Source organism: Tiliqua scincoides, chromosome 1 (genome assembly GCF_035046505.1).
Source record: "Tiliqua scincoides isolate rTilSci1 chromosome 1, rTilSci1.hap2, whole genome shotgun sequence".
Lineage (NCBI taxonomy): Eukaryota > Metazoa > Chordata > Lepidosauria > Squamata > Scincidae > Tiliqua > Tiliqua scincoides.
The window spans coordinates 151,627,140-151,642,307 of record NC_089821.1 but is presented as its reverse complement, the minus strand read 5'-3'; the positions used below and the strand labels follow the sequence as shown (position 1 = coordinate 151,642,307).

The 15,168-nt window shown below is 41.7% G+C and overlaps 1 protein-coding gene across 2 annotated transcripts; it reads right to left on the bottom strand.

Annotated features, from left to right (window-relative positions):
- Window positions 1–505: 505 nt before the first annotated feature.
- CKAP2 (cytoskeleton associated protein 2) lies at window positions 506–14,665 on the bottom strand. 2 transcript variants are annotated; one of them, XM_066639650.1, is made up of 9 exons: window positions 14,582–14,595; window positions 12,876–12,921; window positions 11,517–11,559; window positions 9,740–10,539; window positions 7,200–7,419; window positions 5,823–5,990; window positions 3,881–3,950; window positions 2,944–3,313; window positions 506–1,235 (listed from the first exon to the last, which is right to left on the bottom strand). In XM_066639650.1, exons 2-9 carry the CDS (start codon window positions 12,893–12,895, stop codon window positions 980–982), a joined length of 1,947 nt encoding a protein of 648 aa, XP_066495747.1. In that variant the 5' UTR covers window positions 12,896–12,921; window positions 14,582–14,595; the 3' UTR covers window positions 506–979. The 2 variants fall into 2 exon arrangements, with proteins under 2 accessions (XP_066495747.1, XP_066495748.1); XM_066639651.1 differs by lacking the exon at window positions 12,876–12,921 and having other exon boundaries at window positions 11,517–11,554; window positions 14,582–14,665.
- Window positions 14,666–15,168: the final 503 nt, after the last annotated feature.

The following is a 15,168-nucleotide window of genomic DNA, read 5'->3' as shown; positions in this document are numbered from 1 at the left end:
TCAATATTTTTCCTCCAGTGCTCAGTCTACAGCCCCCCACCCCAACATTAAGTTTTAATTCCAGACAAACAATTTCCTTCCCTCACATAATCCGAAAAACTGTTTAATTCCATGAACATTCTGTGCCACCATCACTGCTCAGACACTCAGTATTAGAAACATCCTCAGTACACAGGCTCCCATCTCACCAAATAATCCACAGGAAGAAATCTGCAAGTTATTTTCATATTGGAGAATAATGAGCACTTCTGCTGTAAAGTGACACTAAGAAAAGGCTTGTACAGCTTGCATACCACATTGCAAAAGCAAAAGTTCTATGGTATTTCCTCTCAAATGTGCCATGAACCTTAGGCCTAAGTATCTTTAGGACATTTGTATCTGTGATAGTAACCTATTAAAAACAGCTATTTTATACCTTTACCATCTTCTAAGTACTAGCACATGCTTCTTTTCCACATAAGAGTGCTCCATCTAGGTTTTGAAGATAACTTAAAATTAACATTTATTTCATCGTCTTGTGAAAATTTCTTAGTTAAAATTAAATAATTTTTAAAAAAAGATTTCACAAGAGAAAAAGCTCAATAGAGTAGAAATAACATGTAAATAATAGTATACAGAGAAATACAGTTAGTACCTATTGCTAAGATCTAACACACACATATTCAAACATGTAATTCTGATCATAAGGCTCCCATGTTCCTACCCAAGCCTTAGGGATAGTTAGAATGGTTACATGTGCTAGCCAATGAAGCTACATTCCATGAGAGAATTAGTGTTAACCATAATTAAGGATTATGTCTATATTGTCCTTAATCATGACCAAAGCCATGGGGGAACTGTCATATTACATGGTGGACAGAGAGAAATATCCCACAGCCCACTCTGAATTTTTTAACAGTGTTTAAAAATGTGTAGCATTATGTCTGCACTCAGCTAACAGGAGCTTGATTCAAAGACAATTTAAACATTTTCTACAACGTCACTCTTTGCATTGTTCTTCTGGATGGTCAATGGCTTTGCTCAGTGCACTGTTCTGTCTGTAGATGAAGACATTGGTTTCCTCTCCCAATTCTCCAAGCTGTTCAAGCGAAGTAACACAAGGATTGTGGTCTTTCAACATTTTTGGCAACTTGTTTTCTTTCTCTTGAATACGGCGAGAACGCCTCACAGGAGTTAGAAATTTCAGATCTTTAACAGCAGAATCATTTGCATCACATTGTAGTTTCTTCTTCATACTTGGGGATCAAGAGATAGAAGTTATATTACACAAAATATCTTCAGTAGTATAGAGGTTATAATGCAGGTAGAAAATGGGCACCAAATACCACTCAGTGTTGCAAGTATTTTGTCTCAAAATGCAATCCAATCACTATATAGGGAGCCTCTTTGCCCAGCCACAGCAGACCCATAAGAAAATCCATCACAGCCTATCCTAAAGATATTACAGTAGTGAGCATAGTGAAAAACAGAAAACTCTGCTTTAAAAGGAACAACTTCTAGAGTTGCTATACAGAAGCTCCCCTACTTACAAACTTGCAAAAATACAAATGTGCCTGGCCATATTCAATTGCCTGTGGAGCATGCGACTTCAAGCACTAGGGAAAGCCATGAGGTGCCAGAGCAGCTCAGTCTTCTTTGCTTGGTGATGGCAAGTGACAAAGTATCATGAGACCAGGCCAGCTAGGCAACTGTCAGCAGTGTCCTGACTGGGGCAGATAGTGGGCATGGGACCTGGGCATTACAGCCAAGCAGAAGGTAGAGAGATCATTGCAGTGGCACCCACTTCCCTGCACTGTCTGAATCCCTCTAATTTTCCCACTCCTGTGCTTGCTTGCACGCTTACTCCTGTAGATGATGGGGGCAGCAGGCAGGCCAGCAAGCAAGCAGGCAGGGGGGCTAACACTCATCTGCTGCTAGGGATGAAGGGAGAGAAGCATCCTTACCTCCTGTTCTGTTTACTTACTGGAGCCCTGTGTGCAGCCTCTGTCCCTCCTCCTTCCCACATTTGTTTAAAATGAACAGGAGCAGCAGGTGCTATGAAGCATGTGCTGCTTCCATTTCCTACACAGGGCTTTGGTAAGTGAAAAGAACAGGCTGCACATTGCTTCTCCCTGCCTACTCGGTGTTTTGTAAGCACCTCATGGATTATATCACTTAGTGATGCTGGGCTGGCCTTGCCATGAAGTGACCTAAAACAGTACAAGGAGTGGCACCCATGGAGGGATGGCGAACGGAAGAGGCTCCAGCCCATCTGTCAGCTGCCCTCTCCAGCCTGCCACTCCAACGGGGATTCTGATCATCTTCTGACTTGCTGAGAAGAAGCAGGAAAAATATCTTAGCAGTGGCAGCGGCTCCTTCAGTGGAGGGTTAACTGTAGTAAAAAAACCCAGTTCAATGCAACTTATTAAACAGGTTTTCAAACACCTCTACTTAGAGCAGACCAGACCTTCCTCCAAGAAGGAACCTTTCCAAGTATATAATGCTGTTGGCTCTCAAATATGCACTTTTAATTAACCTTTGAGTTTATTTGGCCATCACTATTCCTTCTGCACTTCCTTATAGCAGTCTTTCTATCTGCTTCTTTCTCTAAACTGTTACCTTCAACAAAGTCCTTTGCTACAAATCCTTCATGTACCCATGCATCCACTTATAGAGCAAGTCAGTACATCTTACTCTTATATCTAACTCCACTCTTATAGACTGAAAGTCAACATCTCTAAACCAACAAAAAACGTACATATCTCCATCCTAAATATTGGTGGATAGACTGAGCAACTAAGACTGCAATTTTCCTGGGAATAAGCCACACTGAACATAGTGGAACTTGCTTCTGAATAAACATGCATAGGATTGCACTGTAAGCCAAAGTATTTGTAGTAATATACAGAGATATTTTTCTCCCACATGCCATACTGAGGAAATTCATTTGAAATTATGGATTACCTTTCCAAGTAAGGAGTAGTTGACACATTATACTTAATCATGTAGGAATCCTCTCTTTCTTTCTCAGGTGTTTCAAGGATTTCGTCTATGTCTGCACTACCACCACACTGCTCTTCTTTTTTACAAACTGTTGGCTTCTGACTTTGTTCTTTATTTTTGTTTTTTCTTACACTAGGACAGGTCTCTTGTTCAGACTTCAAACAAACTTCTGCTGCTTTTTGAGAAGTCTCTTCTGCTGCTTTTTGAGAAGTCTCTTCATTGCTAGATTCCATCTTTTTCAAGTCGATTTCTGTGAAAGTATCTGCTAATTTGTCATCTAAATTAGCTTCTCCCATATCATTCAGAACAATTTCTTTCTTCGCACACTCCCCTTAAGAAAAGTATACAGATACTTTTACTAAAAATATACAGATATTGAAAAAATACTAAATTATTTCCTGTGAAAAATGTGATTGTGATTCAAGTGTTAAATTGCCGTATTTCTCTTTTGATATTTGCATCATTTTCACCGAGCAAAAATTTCTAATGAAGCACAAATTATAGCTCCATTTTGCAATTACACTGATCCTCATTTACTTTAGTATATATATTTACATTAGTTTGTGCTACACAAACAATACTCTTCATAGCACAGGCACTAAGCATGCAAACCAATTTGTTAGTGCTATTTTTTCAGAATATTTCTAAATTTAGGCACTCTCCAAAAAAGTTATAAACTTTCAGAAAAGTTTGTACCTATTGCCCTTTATAAGGACTAAGCAGAAAAGTCTAATGGAGGTTATCTGCTCAAACCTATCTGAATGCACCAACCTTTCCCCTCCACCTTTGTTGCAAGTGTCATCCTTATAATGGCTCAACTTTATATCAGTTGGATGCAGTCTGAATATTCTCTATACCAGTTTCATCTCTTACCTATGATTATAACAACTTTTCTTACCATTTGATTTAGGTTGATCTTTTGTATCCTTCATAATATCTGCCAATGCATGGCGCAATTCATTCTTAGGCTGAAAGAAACAGATGTTTTATTAGGGACAAATCAGGTAATCCGTAAAACTGTAACCTGAAAACACTTAATTAAAAAGTTATGCTTCTACGTTAAAAGATTTCTAAAAATGAATTTACAATTAAGTCTAATAAGTGGGACTCAATAAAATTATTGCAGTGTATCCCAAACCACAAGAGGCATACTGTTCAAGGCTGCCATCAGAACAGAAGCCTTAAGATATTCAAGCCTTGCAATGGGGATGGGAGTTTTCTGGATAGGAAAAAAGGAAACCTTATTTCCTTTCCAATTCCCTTGAGGCCTTCCCCTGCTTATATATCAGTAGAGGGTTAGTTTGGGAGCTGGCTACCGGCAGTAGGTGGTTCTGGGAACTAGAAAATAAAAACCATGCCCCCCTCCCTTATTTCTTTACAATCAGCCCTTCTCATCTGTAGTTTTTCCATCCATGAATTTGACTCAACTTGGATGGCCACTGTTGACAAGAAAGACATTGCTGATCCTTTTAAAAAAATAGCATTCCCTTTAAATTGCTGTTTAAAAACCACTTTTTTACCACTATCATAGAACAGCAGAAGGGCAGTCTCAGGTGATTAAAACAGCTATTTCCATGTCATGACCCTGACCCTTGGTTGCACCAGCATGCATCACAGAAGTGTTTATCATTTCCATGCTGCATTCTTCAGAGCACTAGGCCCAAGGGAGTTGCTTTCCTCAGCACAACCTGAGAATAGCTATTCTAATTGCCGGAGACAGCCTGTCACTCTTTTTTTAAAAATGGATTTCAGTTTTCTGCATCCATAAGGGCTTCAGGAACGGAACCCCTGCAGATTCTGAGGGCTAACCTGTATAGTGAAGGAACAAGTGCCAGTCTTGTAGTCTGCACCTGCCCAGCGTTAATTCCCTTTCCATATGCTATTGTGAAATAAGTCAGTACCTTCATCCCACTGTTAAGGGTAAATCTCTGCTCTCCCCTTTATTTTTCTCTCCATTCCTGGTTATATAATGTCCCTACACTATAACAAAGGACAATATAGACCACAATTTCATATGCCAACCTCGCTGGAGTCCAGTGTGCAAGATGAACTTTTTCAGAACCCTTCTGCACAAAATAGACAATAAAGACACTAACTCTAGCATACAGTCCATGTTTCTAAAGGACTCTGAGTCAAGCCTTGAACCACATTTTCTCCCCCCACTGCCAGTCACATATCCTAGGAAGAAGATATTCTCACTTTGTGTCGTAATCAATTGAATCCATTTATGCATCTCCTGTCTGTATTTGCAAGTTGTAATTGTGAATGTATCTTTGTAATCCACTTATTGAAACATCTGCATTCTACTTGTTGTATTGTACCTACATTGTGCATGTAGCTCATTTCAGGAGCTAGACATTTCCCCCTGGCACCACTGTTTGGTATATTCGCATATTAGCTGACAACCCCTTTAAAGGAACCTGTTACCTACATCTAGCAAGGATTCCCTTCCCATTCATACATATTACAAGAAAACACCCCAAGCTCTATTTAGCATAGCTAATTAGCCTGCCCCCAAATCTTTACATAGCACCAACCCCAAAAACCCTTAAAAAGCAAAGGATTTTGATCAGCAAAGTTGTTACTCTTTACAGAGTTTCCACACATTCTGCCGAGAAAACCTTCTGATCTCAGCAAAGCAATCCCCTTTAGGAATACAGGTTGCACTGTGACCTCTTTCACTTTTTCACCCCCCCCCCAATTTTTCCCTTTACTCTCTCCCTGTCTGTAGTTGCTAGAAGCTAGGATGACAGGCACTCAAACTACCTGTATTCATTACCTGAGGAAATGATACCAATACAATTAAAACATCCCAAACTATATAATACTGATGTGCTTACCTGTGCTTCTGCCAGAATTGCCTCTTCATAGATAGCAATTATCTTCTCAGTAGAGCGGCACTGTTCAAGGCGCATGCGGCACACCCAATATTTGGCAAACTTTTTTGCATCTGGAAATTTCAATATCAGCTCTTCCAAAATGGAATCTATTGAATCACCTGGACAACCCTGAACAGAGATAAAACAGCAAAAATGAAATAAGCCTAATATGCCAGCTTTTAAGACTACACCAGGCACCACTTACTGATTTGGTACAATTTGTTTGGTGTGCACACAGGTTTCTTGCAGTACCTAAAAGACAAGTTTTGTTGTGGCATAAGGTTTTGTAGACAAGAGCCCATTTCTTTAAAGGCCTGCAAAGACCAAGCCCAGATCAACCTTTCCCCCTATATTTTTAGTGTAGAAATGGAACTGGGTCTTCTTTATTGCACTCTGGAGAAAGCAAGAAACCACTCTCCATGATGCAGAAATTTTGTGTGCAGCAGGCAGAACAATTACCAGAAGCCAAGATGTTTGCCAATGACAATTGTAGTAGTGGATCTTTGTTATTCCTCCGGTTGTTCTTAGGTTTAAGGTAGTTATTTAAGAGATTTATACCCCACCTTTCCACCCCACTTAAGGGTCCTCAAGGCCACAAGAGATTGTCCTACAGCAGGGGTCTCCAAACTTTTTGGCCAGAGGGCCGCATGAAATATCTGGCACAGTGCTGAGGGTCGGAAAAAAATTTAAATACAAAATTTAAATAAATAAGAGATGGAACTTAGATGAATGAATGAATGAATGGGCTCATTCACTCAGCCTCTCCAGTCCTCGGAACACCCTCCAGGTGTAATCAGAGCACAGCTCTGGTCATGTTCAGTAGAGTGGGCCAGAGGCTGCCGTGGGCCAGATAGAGGCTCGCTGTGGGCCACATCTGGCCCCCGGGCAGGGGTTTGGAGACCCCTCTCCCACAGGAACCTGTAATGAAACTTTTCTCAGTTTTGATATTTAAGATACAGGCAATGGAAAAGTCCAACTACACATCACAGCTAGCAGACAGAATCCTACCCCATGAGCTTTGATATTTTGCCTCTTATTGGCTAGCAACAGGAATCTACCACATCAGAAAAAACTCATAGGTAAGAATTCAGGTTTTTTTGTGTTCAGAATTCATCAAATCTTCCTACTTATAGTATATACACATTTGTAAGCAGGAGGATTTTATCAGAAAAATCTATCAATTCTTCCTTTGAATTTCATCCAAAATGAAAAAGTTGTAATGAAACTCTAGCATAGATGGTTGTATTTCAAATGAACTTATATGGTTAGAATAAGAGTAATGGAACATTACATTCCATAGTTTGTTTCATCACAGTTGTGGCTTAACAGATACCTCACCTCTTTAATGGAATGCAAACATTCTTTGAGTGTTTTATCAACTGTATCTTTGAATAACCCTTGTTCATCTTCTTCTGCTATGGCAGCCCAGAAGGATTTAACTGGTTCTTTAACAGTTTGCTGCTGTGCCTCTATTTCAGGCTGTGTATCTGCAGATATGGGAGCAGGCACCTTCTTTACCCCTTTCCCTTTAGAAACTTTCCATTCAGCCAGCTGAGCTCTGCAAACAAGAAGATCAATATGGTAGAAAGTTATCAATGCTTTGCTTTAAAACACGAGAATAGTCTTCTACATAGTCTAAGTACAGATGTAGTGCTGCCCAATTGTTTAGCAATGGCTGGGCAATTGGGAGTGGTCCATAGACTCATGCACTCCTGCTACAATGACAGAGCTAATTATCTTTAGCTCTGCACTAGTGTTAACACTAGTTAACACAGGCAGTCCACTAGTTAACACTAGTTAACACGGGCAGTGGTTAACACTAGTTAACCACGGGCAGCCCAAAGCATAGCTTGCAAACTAATTTTAAATCATGGTTGTAAACAATGATTTGCTGCTAACTATATTTAGTGAAGATGTCAGGGCAGATATGTGAATCCTTTCATTTTTGGTGCTATCTTAAGAGGAGGAGAGCCTACATCAGTTATGTTTGGGTGATCAGACACAACCTTATATCACACCAGAACAAACTTACAGGAGAGAATCAAAACATTATAACAGACAAGATGAAGAACTGTTAAGACAGCAAGTGTTGAGAAATAATTGAGAAATCCTTTTCCATAGTGAAAGAATGCTGAGCTCTGGGGGTGGATATGTAGCTTCTTACAAATCTAGAATTTAAACCAGGGGTGCTCACACTTTTTTGGCTCAAGAGCTACTTTGGAACCCAGCAAGGCCCGGAGATCTACCAGAGTTTTTTTTACAATGTTCGCGCCATCGTAACATATAACATTTATGTGTACAATGTATGTTGGTGTACCTTGAGCCCCACTGAGTATAACAGGACTTACTCCTGAGTAGACATGCCTAGGATTAGGCTGTGAGGCTGCAATCCTAGCCACACTTACCTGGGAGTAAGCCCCATTGAGTACATTGAGGTGCCTTCCCCCCAGAGGCACCTGAAGGGGGGGGTCGGCACTCTGCGATCTACTCATTTTGCCTCGCAATCTACCGGTAGATCGCGATCCACCTATTGAGCACCCCGATTTAAACCCTGCAACAGTCTAGTGCTATAGACAATTGCTTTATAGAACTGCTGCAGAAGTTCAAGACTAGGAAGGTAGAAAATACTCATCTGGCCTTGAACCTGAGCCAGAGGACTACAGTGTAGGAGAAGGAACATATTTACTGATACATGGACACTTTCTAGACCTCTCAGTACACCAATTCTTTGTAATCAATATGGGATAAACTGGTTTCCCCCACTTGAATCAAAGGAATTTGACCCCCCACATGCATTCCTAGTACCACAGGCCCATTAAATTGTTTTTATCCAATTTGCTGTCAGGTAGTTTTATTTACTAGCTTTCACCCATTCACTGGTTCTGAAGTGTCCAGTAGCTTTTTAAAAATTTTGCATTAGGAAATTCTACATGTTATCCCCTACAAGTAGAAAAGCTTCTACATGTTATCAATTCCCTACAAGTAGAAAAGCAACAAAATATAAGCCTCTATGTGGAACCCAGCATATAAGAATTCTGCCTGGTTTCTGCCTGATTTCAAATAGGTTTTATTTTTGAGCACCAAAACCATCTACATAAATATACAAAAGTGGGCTGTTCCCAAAGCTTAGTCAGCCATAATTAAGGCTGCAATCCTAATCACACTTTCCTGAGAGTAAGCCCCACTGAACAAAATAGGACTTACCCTACTTCTGAGTAGACCTGGTTAGGATCGTGCCCTTAGTCTTATTGATTTCAGTGAGACAGAGAACTAAATTACTTATTATATTGATGTGGGACGTTTGGTTAAATTTTTTACATCAGTGTAGCAGGTGTGTGGGGGTTCAGCTCAGATCAAGGTCATGGCACAGATGTAGAGAGTATGTAATGCTTTACCTCTGGGCTGTTTTCCTACGGAAAAAGTTCCACCCCAAAGCAGGTAGTTTAAACTGCTGTGGTATCAAATAAACAAGAATTATCTATTTTTGATGGGAAAATAACACAGAGGTAAAGGATTAAATACTTTCTACCACTGCCCTATGGCCCCCAATCCAAGCTATAGCCCCATGTGGTTATTACATGAGTGTAAAAGACAGACCTGAACTACACATCATGTGATGAACATAACATGTAGTTCAAGACACAACTGTGGGCCCAGTCCTATACAACTTTCCAGCACTGGTGCAGCCGCAGTACAACCCTGAGGTAAGGGAACAAAAGTTCCCATACCTTGAGGAGGCCTCTGTGACTGCCTTGCCACCACAAGATGCAGTGCACACCCCATTGGCACAGCTGCACCAGCACTGGGAAATGGGATAGGATTTGGTCCTTAGCAATTCAAACCCAATGTTACCCACCCTACACCAATATTTCTATTACCTCCTCACTTCCGCAGACACAGGCAGAGTTCTTCTGTTGTCAATTGATTTTGATACCAACAAAGGCCCAGTACCATGCATTTCAGAAACATGTCTTGCTACAGTTTTAGGTGGAACAGTTTCTTTTGTTCTAGGTACAGAATTATAAGTTTTGCATAGAACAGTCTTTAAGAGTGGAGTGCAAGTTGTACCAGGCTTCTTTTGGACAGTCCCTTTGTTCATAGATATACTATTAATTGGTTGTTTCTCTCGATTCAAAATGGGTTTGGGGCGACTAACAGACACCCTCACAGGAGGCCTGGTTTGAAGTGAGGCAATAACTACAGCTTTAGAAGCACTAACTATGTTAGTGGTTTTGGAATCCCTCATGTTTATACTATTGCTTATGGATCCAGTCTTCACTGCTGACTTAGGAGCATCAGTCAAAGGTTTCTTGCCAGCTTCATTTCCTGTTTTTTTCCTGAATGAGTTTATCTTAGACGACACTACCTTTCCACGATATGTGCCAAGCACATGCTTCTCTGAAAGGTGTGGACCAGAGTTTTGTGTGGCTGATTTTAATTGTTTCTCTTTTGTACTTCTTTTGAGTAAGAAGGTCTGACTAAATGACATGTGCAGGTTTTTAATTTCAGCAGGTTCAGTTTCAACTGCTGGAATATTAGTTAGAGGGCTACGGTTTGTAGGAATAGTTGTTTGCTTCAGCACTACAGGAGACTTTAAGGCTTTTGGAGAAGCTAACTGGTTTTCCAAAATGCTATCCAGTTGGTTCCACGCATCTCTGTTAGCATTTTCTTTGTCTTCCTGAAAATAAAGTAACATAATACAATTTATTGTAACATAGTTATATCCTGCCCTTCCTCTCTAAAGAGTACCCAAGCCCAAAAGCTGCTTTTCAACCATAAGTTTTTGGCACACCGCCTTTTAATATAATTAAACCATTACTTCTTAGATCTAGTGCCACTAGAGTAATATGCTTTAATATTGGACAACATTAATAGCAAGAAATTGGAAGAGGCATATGACTGGACAAAGCTTTCTCTTCTGTTTTCACTACTTGTGAGACAACAGAGCAAACATAAGGGCTAGGAGGGAGAGGAATGATTGGGAGAAGTTACAACTATCCTGTTGACCCAATTCGTGTGAGAATGTAAGTAAACACACACATGGTTTAGGCAAGATCTGGAAATCCTTGGACTAACCTCCCTCCCACTAATGAATTTAGCTCACAGAGAGAGGTATCTTGCTCTTTATACTCAACTGCAAAACAGCTGTAATCCATCTTAAGACTCAATACAAATGAATGAATAGCAAATATAATAATAATAATAATAACAACAATAACTGGGTATTTATATACCACCTTTTCTGGTCATCAGCTTACTCCTCTGACTTTATTCAAGGCGGTTTACATAGGCAGGCGTTTCTAAATCCCAGAGGGGAATTAGAAAGGTTCTGTCTTGCAAGAACCACACAACATTTCAGATGGATCTTTCTGGTCTGGTATCACTTCTGGCCCCCAGTTGCCTCCCACGCTGGCTGACAAGCAGCTCCTTCACCTCTCACATGAAGGGCAGCCAAGACGCTTCTTTGCTCACACCAAAGAGCAGGTGGAATAACTCAGCTCGGCTTGTCAGCTGCTTCAATGTCTCGCCATTCCTAGAGCTGCCGGTGGCCTCAAACTGGCGACCTTCCGATATCTTCGGGCTAATGGAGGCTCTAGCCTCTAGACCAGACCTCCTGCCCTTTTCAAAAATTACTTTTGATATTTTAAAACTTACCATGTTTTGCTTTGCCTTGCAGCTTCTCTTACTTGCTCCTGCACTGAGTTTTGGTAGATGAGAAAAAAATTCAATGGTAAACCAGTTGGTATGGAACACAGCAACTAATAAACCAGTCATGAATTTACTCTTAAAATCTAAGAGCTATTCCATACCACAGTTGGCAGCATTCTAAGACTTGTACAGGTTGATTATCACTTATCTGGACTGCTCGGGATGGAAAGGTGACTAGATTTTGAGAAATGCTTGCTCTTGCTCTTTTCACTGTTACCCATAATGCTGTCTGCTGGCATGTTTGACATTTTCCAACAATGTCTGTACAGGAACACACCACAGAGTGAGTCTTGGACAAAAATGTCTGGATTGTGGTATAGTCCAAATTTTGGATGTCCGGATAAGAGGTAATCTACCTGTATCTTACTCTTCCTTTTCCTTTCCATCCTTATAAGTTTAGTTGATCAATACAAACCCTACCTAGAAATGCAATATAAACAATAACTACTGACATCGTTTACCATTTATGTAGGTTGGGGAATGGATTTTGCCAGTTACCTCTATTGGAATTAAACAGTGCTTCCCAAACTTTTCAGTGCCACAACCCACTTTGTCCTTTCAGCACAAGGAAAAAGAGTGAATGGAGCACAATCCAGACATGCCCTTGTTGGGACAATCAAATAAACCACAGTTTGTTGGATCATGAAGAAGCCAATAAGCCCACATATGCTTTCTGTGGTTTGATATACTGTTTGGGAAGAATTGCTTAAGCAGTACTTCCCAATCTTGATTGCCAGTTACTTCCAGGTCCAGAGACCAGCCCACAATACTTCAGGGAATAGTCATGATGCCCCAGGGTGTTGCAATGCAGTTTAGGAACTCCTGGCTTAAGTCATGGTATTTCTAAATCTGGGCATCATGAGAAAACTGTGGTTTAAAAAATGAGACTTAGTATTGACCCAGGTACATGAGGTAAAGGGCAACCTGACCCAGATTCTGTGCCTGAATAATGACATACTCCAGTCATTCATAGTCCAGACATCTATCTTTCTAGTATAGCTTAGTAAAGAAACAAACATTTTTAGTCTTTTTTTAGGAGTAGGAGTTGAGACTAATTCAATTTTATTAAGCTAATACCATATTATTTTAAAGTCAATTAACACATGTACTTCAAATCATGCTACTGCATATTTAAGATGTTAACCCCATATTTATTGGAAAAAGTCAAGGCAGCATAGAGCATAAGGGTATATTTAAAATGTGTTAAAAGTAAAAGAAAATTAAATGTGACTTTTCTCATCCATTGGAAAAGTGACAGGAAAAGCTTTGCCTAGCAGAATTTTCCCTTTTAGGTATCACTTGTACCTTGAATAGCAGCCAGACATCAATATATTAGGCAGGCAAACTTTTCCTACAAGGAGAAAAGAGTGACAGGGAAAAGCTTCACTTGCTTAATAATTTCTTCATGGCAGTTGTTAATACAGGAGCAGTCAGGAGAGAGAGATGTGGCAATCTTATGCCTGTCCATAATCTATCACAATGACAGCTGTCACCGGACAGAGTGAGGCTGAATGGTACCTATTTCCAAAGGAATAACTCGAAAGTTTTCCTCATAAAGGTCATGGGGGCAAGTTTGTTTCTAGAGCACCTGTAGACACTGGACAATGTGCCTCAAACACAAGAAGATTCACAAGTCTTCGCCTCAAACAAACAGTGGCTCTCCCACTTGCATTTTACTATCCCTCTGCTAGACATTATTTTAATTGGAGATGCCAGGAATTTAAACTAGGGCCTTACCCATGCTAAACATGAGCTCCACCACAGGCCATTCAATATTAGCAATATATGCCCAGCTGCTGCCTTATTCTTCCTTTGCACAGCCTCTTCACAGGCAAGTCCAGTGACACTATTTGTTTGAAACAATATTTGTTTGCTCCCATGGCATTCTCGCCTATATACTGTTGCCCTTTGGGGGAGTCCTGCGACACTCTCAGAAAGGAAAGGCAACTCCTTTATTTTATATGTCTACCCTGCTTACTTACATGAATGCCCAAGAGCCCAATCCTATCCAATTTTCCAGAGCTGGTGCTGTTATGCCAGTGAGGTGTGCACTGCATTCTGTGGTGGAGGGGCAGTCACTGGCACCTTCTCAAGGTTTGGCAACATGTGTTCCCTTACCGCAGGGCTGCATTGTGGCTACACCAGAGCTGGATAGGATTGGGCCCCAAGACAGCTTATGCAAAGTCAGTAATATACAACCCAGTACTGTCACTATTATTTAAAAATAACCCCAACATCTAAATACATACAATAATAAGATAGCAGCTACAGAGCTAACAAAAAACCTTTTAAAAAAGCAGCAGCACAAGATGTCATAAAAGCATCAGCAAACATATAGACATAATATTTATATTTATAATATAAGCAGCTACCGAAAAAAAGCATATCTAATGACAAAACAGCAACTGAAAAGACCAGCTATCAGAGGTGGTGACAAAACCAACAGTACCCCCCCCACACACACACGGGGCCCATGAGAGGGGGTAAAGAGGGCAATTCATACCCAGGCCCAGGGTCAGAAAGGGGGCCCAGGAGCCAAAGGGGGCCCCCCAGAAGTTTCCTGGGATCTGACATTTTCCAAGCTCACGCAGACACACTGCCTGTGCAGGATGCTGGGGGTGCCGACGCCATGCAGGCAGACAGACTGGGCTCTGCATGGGGAAGCCCAGTAGACCTGGCTGCAAGGCTACTCTGGCTGTCACCACCCTCGCCCTGCCCTGCCTTTGCCCCAGCCTGCCTACCCCTGTTGCCATCTTCCCCTATTCTACTTTGCTCCTCCTTTGACAGCGACATCTTGCAAGCTGGCTCAGCCTGCCCTTAGCCAAGCAGGTTGAAAGGATCTTGGAGGGCGGAGGGGGATAATGGGGAAGCCACATACGAAACGAACCCCCCCCCCCCGGGCTTCCAGTTCAACAACCGAGAAGGCCCTGCCTGGGCATAAGGCGACTTTCTTCGCCCCCCACCCCCATCGCCAACCGCCTCCTCACGCGACGCAACAGAAATCGACTCACCGCCCAAGCTGATCAGCGCTCGCTCCAAAGACCCCACAACCGACGCCCGCAGAATTTTCCCCCAGTTTGAAATTGAACCACGCGCGAGGCCAGCTCGCGGTCCGAACGCCCTCCGCGATTGGTCGGGGTGTGGCCGTAGCGCTTGAATCGACCAATCGGAGAGAGGGAGCAAGAGGGGCGTGGCTAACCGACGGGGGCGGAGACGTTGCAGCACAGCACAGCCCTAAGCGCTTTCTTCTGGAGCTTTTGCCTGTGTGTCGCCTCGTTTTCAATGAGCGCGCACACAACTGGTGCGCATGCGTGGCCGCCCTAAACATTCTTTCCCTCACTTTCATTGGAAGGGGTATGTCCCATTAGAGTCAATGGTGCTTCCTTCCAGGAAAGTGTGGATAGGATTTAAGAACCCAATCCTATCCAGTTTTCCAGCACTGAATGCAGCAGTGCCAATGGGGCATGTGCTGTATCCTGTGTTGCAAGGGCAAACACGAAGGTGCTTGATCCTTTATCTCATGGCTGCATTGCACTGGACTGGTGCTAGAAAGTTGGAGACTTCAGGTCAAGCAAAACGGAAACCTGAAGGGCAGGTA